This window comes from Lagopus leucura, unplaced genomic scaffold (genome assembly GCF_019238085.1).
Source record: "Lagopus leucura isolate 7727_CA_CO unplaced genomic scaffold, USGS_WTPT01 Super-Scaffold_1, whole genome shotgun sequence".
Lineage (NCBI taxonomy): Eukaryota > Metazoa > Chordata > Aves > Galliformes > Phasianidae > Lagopus > Lagopus leucura.
The window spans coordinates 19,702,921-19,710,198 of NW_024962250.1; the positions used below are offsets into that span (position 1 = coordinate 19,702,921).

The window sequence follows — 7,278 nt, forward strand, 5'->3', positions numbered from 1 at the left end:
TTTTTTTTTTTTTTTTTTTTTTTTTTTTTTTTTTTTTTTTTTGCCAAATATTCTGGTGTTGCCTTAACGCCGATCTTGTTGGATGTACACGTAACCGAGTGGACGAAGTCCGCCTTAATTGGATTGAGTGGAGGCTCAGGGCTGCCTTTCGTTTGTTTTAGCCAGACGCCAGGTTTTAGGCTGCCACCAGAGGCGGGGCATAGGCACTAAAGCAACAAGACAATAGAAGCCTACATCTTGCCCAAGATAATTAGCTTACATGCTGATGACAAGGTAAACACCTTTAAGTTTTACTTGTCAGGATTTTTTTATGTCTCAAAAAAAAAAAAAAAAGGGAGAGAGGGGGGGAGAGAGAGAGCGGCAGGGAGATGGAAATAGAGAGAGACCCCGTGAGCAGAACTCATTTTATTTTTCTTGGGGGTTACAGTATTGTGGACCGGTAGTGGAGAGCAATGCCAAAAGCCCCCGTTTGCCCATGTGGAGGGATTTCAGATCAGACGCGGGTGGGCTGGCAGACTGGCAGGTGGCCTTCGGGAGAGCTGCGGGCACGGGACTGCTGCCACTGGGCACACGGAGCAACCCTCCTCTACCCCCCAGATCTGCCGGGAGGGGTTCCGCAGCCAGCGATCCGCACACCTCCCGCTGCCCGGGCACCCCTGGCACCTGATATCCCAGGAACCTTTCTGTACCCTCTAAGACCCTCGGAGTGACACCCCTTGTGCGAGGATCGTATCTCTCCCTGAACCTACAAGTTCCATTTACCTAAGGCTTTCTTGTCTTTTTTTTTTTTTTTTTTTTTTTTTAAACCTCAGAGAGAGGTGGAAGATGCAAGTTTATAAAAACGAGCAGCAGTTAAATTGCTCCGAGCGACACGCTACTGAAACAGCTTAGAGCAAGACGTCTCTCCCTATTCCCAAAGGCAAAGGCTGCTCCAGGCTCCCGAAGTCCCTCTGAACCCGAAGCTGCTCTCTAAGGTTATTTATACAGCGCGGGAGCTGCATGGAGAAGACCTCTCGGGTCATCTGCCTCACCAACCTTGCTAACACCTGCCACTTAGAATCAACATCAATTTCTGCCATTTTCGGATCAGTTACGGGATCCGGCTTAAGAACAAAGGAGAACCCACTCCCAGCTCCGCGCACACACACGCGGCGAGCAGCCCGTCACAGCTCCGGGTCCCCACGCGCGTACCGCGGGGCGGTCCGGGAGGAAGGGAGGAACCTCCGCTAGGCAATTTGCACCCCGGCCCATAGCCCTGGGAAACTCGTTTAATAAAGCGATTACCTGAATATTAAGGAAATTACGGAGAAGGTACAGTTAACCCAGTGACTTTGAAGTGTCAAGTAACTATTTAGTAATTGCACTTGTAAATATATTGGTGCTCGGCTGGTTCGTGCTTAAAAATGCAAAAGTGCACTTGCTACCCGGGAACAACTAAATATCTTTGTCTAAAGTGGCAGCGTAAATAGCCGGTCGCTTTGTGACTGCGCTCGATATTAGCGCATAAGGATCATTTTGCCTCAATTGGGAGGCTCTCATTCAGTAGGCAAGAAACCGTTTAGGAGAAAGTAGGTTCCCGTATGAGAGTTAACATCCTTGAAGGGTAAGGCTCAGCCTTGATTACACTTTAGAGCTCCGCGAGAGGTGAGCTTTTCCACACACATACACCGGGGGACTCTCCTTCCATCAGGCCCTCGGCCCTTCTGGCCCCGCTTGGCTCCCCCCAGCCCCAAGATGGGCTTCTGGGGGTCTGCCGTGTCCCGCAGGCAAAAGGGCCGTTTCACGCTGGGGGGTGGCTGCTCTGAATTCGGCCTCTTTCCTTTCCGGACCTTTGGATCACTTCCTTCCAGATCCCTGGGACATTAATTTCCCCCTACCTCCCACTCCTGTGCTTCCCCCCATCCGCCCCACCCCCACCCCCCCCCCCCCCCCCCCCGTCCCCCCCCCGGGCCCCCCCCCCCCCCCTTCTGCGCGCGATTTTCAGTAAGATCTTCGAGTTTGCTCTTAAAGAGAGAGATATTAGACCTCACCTTGTGGGGTTTTGCTTGTTTGTTTGCTTCTGTTTCCCTTGGATTCCTCGACCATTACCTCCGTGCCTGCTTTATAGGCCTTAAAGAACAGGAGGGTGTGGATAGAGGAACAAATAATACCGAAGGATCCACTGTCACAACAGTCCCGGGAGGAAGGACGGTGGTGCGGAGCCGGGGCCGGGCTGGGGACTGCCCATAGTGCACTGTCCCGGGCACCGCCACTTCGATGGGGTGTGCTCGGGCAGCCCTCGAAACGCTGCTTGGTGAGATGGAGCCGAACGAATCCGGCCCTGACCCTGCACGGGGGCTGGCAGAGGGGAATTAGAGCGAGAGCAGCGGGGTGGAGATCTCCTAGAGGGCTGAGCGCTGTCTGTGAATACTAAGGATCTGCACCCCGCAAGATCCCACCTGCACTTTTGAGCCCTTCCGGATCGATCCAGTGAGATGGAGCAGGGCAGCCCCTGATCCACCTTACCGCCCCAATTAGCTCTGCGTGGCCAGTCGAGCCGCGGCTGCTTCTCTCTGCCGCCTTTTCGGAGCCCACCCCTCTCCTCTCGGCCCCCACTGTCGGAGCTATGTCCGCGCTCATTCCCGGGGGGGCGGGGGAGCAGCGCCCGGCAGGGCCCTGCTTGAGCTGCCTCTGGAGCTACGTTCGTTTACCTGATGCTGCCGTTTAGGGACACGCTCGAGTTAAGAGGAAATGCTAAGGAGGAGAGCAGGGAAGATGAGCCGCGTTTTGCCTGGAGGAAGCATTTTCATGAGAAAGGCATGGTCTTCACCCCGTATTTGCAGAACGCGGCTACACAGACGTCCCTTCAATAGCTTCTGACCCCACACAATCCGTTTGATAACACTCGAGAGGTGGAAGAATGTGAGACTTTGTCAATCAAACGGTGCCAATCCCAATGGAAATGGTGCCACCAACACCGCAGCGCGTTTCCTCATCAACTGGATTGCGGGGGCTGGGAACTCAAGGAGCGCCTTTTGAAAGAGCGCGCAGGGCTCTCCAAAGCCAACAATGTCTTTTTTATGAGAGCCGCTGTGCTTCCCCGAAAGGAACCCAACGTGCTCGGCCAGGCAGCGCCGCGAGGGGCTGCTGGAGGATCCGCCACCCACTGCGGTGGGCACAGAAGGCTGCTCGGCTCCCACCCGGGGCCCTTGTCCCAAACTCTTTCCACTCTCCTCTAAGCCCCTCCGGAGCCCGTGACTCCCGCAGAGCAGGGAGCCGTCCATCCTGAGCCCGGCCCCGAGCCAGGTCGGCTGCAGTCTCCGGGGGGAGGGGGGCAGGAGCCGAGCGATGCGTGCTGCGCTCCTCAAATGCAACTTCGTAACAGAAAGAAACGAACCCTCTCTCAGCCAGGTAGTCCGGCTTAGAACGGGTGAGGTGAGAGTTGGGATAAACTTCCTTCTGCGCTGGTTATTAGCAGAAGCATAACATGCGCGCAAAGATTCAAATTCCCTTCCCAAAGCCCCGAGCCTGCAAAGGGGAAAGATGACCCACGGCGCTGGGAGAGCTGGCTGCGGTACTTCCCTCTTGGCCGACCCTCAGAAGGACTTCAGCTCTGGTGCCGTGTGCGTGTCGGCGCACCCCTCCAGAGTGTGCCCGGCACACCACGCCCGGAGCCCAGGAAGGGAGCGGAGGGGCCATTCCCGCAGCGGCCGCGCGGGGCGGCCCCGTGTGGCTGTGACCGCGGGCACAACCCTGAGCCTGAAGCACGGTCCTGCCGAGCGCTCGTGTTGGTGGGGCTCAGCGAGACTACTTCCCTTCGGGGAATAGCCACCCTTCCCCAGTCATTTTGTGAAGCTGAGGAATGCCTCAGTGGACTGGTCACTATCTCTTCTCCTGGGGATCTAAGCAAGCAAACCAAGCAAAGCCCCAAAGGGAAATTCTCACCCCTCTGCAGCGCACGCCCAGTTGCTCCTCCAGCTGCTCAGGGCGTGGAGCATTTCGCATGCAGGACCCACTCGCGAGGCTTTGCCCTCCTGAACCACTTCCCGGCTGGCTCCCGAACTCTTCTGACCCGATGCTCCGACCCCCGGCTTTTCCTCTGCCGGGCCGTTCCCGGCCGAGAGGGACAGGGAGGGGCCAGCAGTGAGGTGCCAGGGCCGGGCTCCGAGGCCGCTGGGGCGGGCGGGGACCCTGTGCCCGGACCCAGTGGCACGCCTAGGCCCGGCGCCTCTGCGCTGCCCCGGGTGGTGGCTGCGGGCACGGAGGGCCGCCGGCAGCATCGTGCTGGGATGTGTTTTGGCACCTGCCCCGGCACCGTTATAATCAGCTATTAGTGCAGTGGCCTCATTGCCACAAAGCATGCTATTCCCACCACGTCTGTAGATTGCCACAGTGCTGTCAGTACAGGTGTGCAGGACTCATTGAGGACACAAAGCAAATTTGGTGCTGTGTCAGAATGTGGCTGCACCAGAGGTGGCTGAGACAATTTGCAGAAAGTTATGTGTTTTGTAGTTAAAAATATAAGCATGGTTCACACAGATGTAAATACATACAACAATACTTAGTATCAGCACATACCTACAAACAGAATCTTGCCAGGATTGAACTATTTATCAGTTTTTAGATACAGCTATCAGTATATTACCTCAGATAATGCAGGAGTTACGTGTTTGTGTCTGTATACCCAGATATGCACACATACACGGTGAGGTGCATACCTTCGAGAGCGGCTGTGAACGAGCACATATTTGCGCTCACATTTCTGATCCCCAGCTCTGTCGCCTGCACATACTGCCAAGAGGAAACCGACCTGCAGGTGGGCCACCTGCCAGCCCTCACCCTGCCCTCTCTGAGACGACAGCGGCTCTCGGCCCGGCGCCGGTGGGTGCCGTGTGGCCGCCATACCCGGGTTCGGGAGGGAACAGAACTCCGCGGGAGGAATCGAAGCCCCACGGGGGAAGGAGCTCCCCGGCTGCCGGGGAGTGGAGATGTGGCGCGGCCCCCCTCTGCCCTCGAGTTTGATTTGGACCCTGCCCTTGGACCCATGCTGCCACTCCGGGGGGCGGCTCCGCGCTCACCCGCACTCGGGAGGCTGCTTCTGGACCGGGGCCGCCGCCCCGCGCCCGCCGGGAGTACGTGCGCTGGCGGGAAGGCGACCTTTCCCCCTCGACCTTTCCCTGGGGGTAACCAAAGCTCCCTTTTATTTCCAGTGTCACTTCGGAGTCTGCCTTTTGTTCCCCGCTACCTCTCGCTTCCAGGGATACGGGCGGCTCCCCGCTGGCTCGGGGAGGGGCGAGCCGTTGCAAAGATATCTCATTTAAAAACGACAATGGAGTCCTTTCGACCAGCCCGGGTGGTGCCCGAGCTTTGTTTTCGGGCTGGGGGAAGGGAATTGTTTGCTTTTCTTTTGTTTTCACAGCAAAACTTGAGGGCAAGTTACAGGAGTGTTGCGAGCAGCCTCGGCTCGTCCCCATGGACGCAAGGTACCGGGCAGGGCCACCCTGCGCATCTCTGGCCCTCCCTGCGCAGGCACAGCGCCTTCGGGCGCATCCACCAGACGATTCCTGGCTCTCACTGGATCCGAGAAGTCGAAAAATTGCTCTCCAAATCTTACCCTGATCTCCAGTCTATGCCTTGCTCTGAGGTCTCCTGGATGCTTTAATTCGGAAGGAAGGTGCCAGCTGGTTCGCTATGCCCTTGGCTTGGCTTTTAAAAACATTTATTTATTTATTTATTTATTTATTTATTTATTTATTTATTTATTTATTTATTTATTTATTTAACTGCATCCCCGTTTCTGGGGCTCCACCTCCGCTAGGACGTTCCCAGTCGTGCCGGGGAGCGCAGGGACGCACCGGAGCCCGCGGGCCGCCGGACGGAATCGACCCGCAGCAGCCCCCGATGGCCACCGCGGGAAGCGCAGTCCTGGCCGGGGCCGGAGGGCCTCCACTCACCAGCCCGTTGACTTCTGTTGGTGAAATATCCCAAAGAGACAACGGGCCGAGACAAAGGAAAGAAATAAACAGAATGGGGTTTTGCTCTTTTGTCCTTACAGGAGACCATTGTCATTACATGAATATTAGGCCTTAGTCTCTAAGTGTTCATCCAGATTTAGAGGAAAGGAATTGCTTCTTCCCGTGCTGTTGCAGCTCCTCTCCAGCACCCACTCACAGAGGTAACATAGCATCTGAGCAGGGTTCTTCTCCCTCTCCCAGGAAGTATCCATCTGCAATCAGTCTAGGACAAGAGGAGCTTGGGATCCTTTGCATCTGCTCCAGGTGTTCCCTTTGAGTAGCACAAACAGTTCCAAATTGTGCTCCCACCAATTTATGGAATCACAGAACATCCCAAATTGGAAGGGACCCACAAGGATCTCCAAGTCCAGCTCCTGATTCCGCATATACAGAAGATACTCAGAAACTGCCTGTTGTGAATTCCTCTTCACTATCTGCATCATACACTTGAGCCTGTGGTCTATGAGCTGAGCTCCTCTCCCTCCTTATGGGAACAGCCTATTTGCCCCATGTTCTTTGAGAGCAAAAAGTGAATCTGCTGTGCCACTGGGGCTTAGGAGCTCAGAGGGAAAGCTGTGATGTGTCAGTGAGCTGAGCTCTGCTAAGGCCAGACTGACCAAACTGCTTGCTGTAAAAGGCAGCTGGATTTATTTCTCACATCAACCTTAAAATTAATGTTACACTCGAGTCTTAAATAAACTACAACTCAGCCTGACTTGATTTTTTTTTAATTTTCTTTCTGGAACAGAAGTTACAGCAGGCTTGCTAGAGAGAGATAGTCATTTCAGAAGCCCAAGGGCAATTCTAGGAATGTTTCAGAAGTTTCCTTTTCACTTCATGGGAATAAGAGTCTCCTGGTAAGATCATGCCTTCAGTCTGCCTAATACAACTGTTAGGTCTAGTTAAGAACTGGTCTAAAAATCTGCAGCATAAAGGAAGCCATTTGTAGTGAAACCGAACAATGAACTTTATTAGTCCTGCTACCAAATACAGTAATGAAGCATTGCTTCCAGGCCTGAGTTTTGTTAACCAGCTACTGACACATATATGGCACAGAGCACTGATGTAACAGGTGCATTCCTCTTGCCAGGAAAGAGTTCAGTTCAGGTGCTAGCTTAAGCAAATTCTGTTCCTGGGTGCCATCTTTGAAAGAGTTTCCTGCTGTAAGCAGGGTCTCAGACCTTCCTTGTACAGTGAGACACATGCATGGCAGGAACATTCTTCTCAAACCATGAGACCTGTCCCACAGGACTTAACAACAGCTGTCCTCACTTCTGAGACACTG

The 7,278-nt window shown here is 54.6% G+C and overlaps 1 protein-coding gene and 1 long non-coding RNA gene across 3 annotated transcripts in view; one reads left to right on the forward strand and one right to left on the reverse strand.

Moving 5' to 3' along the window:
* Positions 1–4,104, reverse strand: part of NKX2-1 (NK2 homeobox 1) — a 6,743-nt gene extending 2,639 nt beyond the window's left edge. The window contains exons 1-2 of one of the 2 annotated variants that reach the window (XM_042871935.1): positions 3,925–4,104; positions 2,031–2,109 (exon numbers count right to left, since the gene is read on the reverse strand). Coding sequence is in view for 1 of the 2 variants with exons in the window: in XM_042871925.1 (XP_042727859.1) it covers positions 3,925–3,977 (53 nt within the window). In the remaining variant the exon portion in view is untranslated. The remainder of the gene's footprint in view (positions 1–2,030; positions 2,110–3,924) is intronic. The other variant, XM_042871925.1, reaches the window with a different exon arrangement.
* Positions 4,105–4,770: 666 nt separating this feature from the next.
* LOC122179934 lies at positions 4,771–5,883 on the forward strand. The gene is made up of 3 exons (XR_006178866.1): positions 4,771–5,111; positions 5,190–5,653; positions 5,798–5,883. It is a non-coding gene; the product is annotated as an uncharacterized LOC122179934 (long non-coding RNA).
* Positions 5,884–7,278: the final 1,395 nt, after the last annotated feature.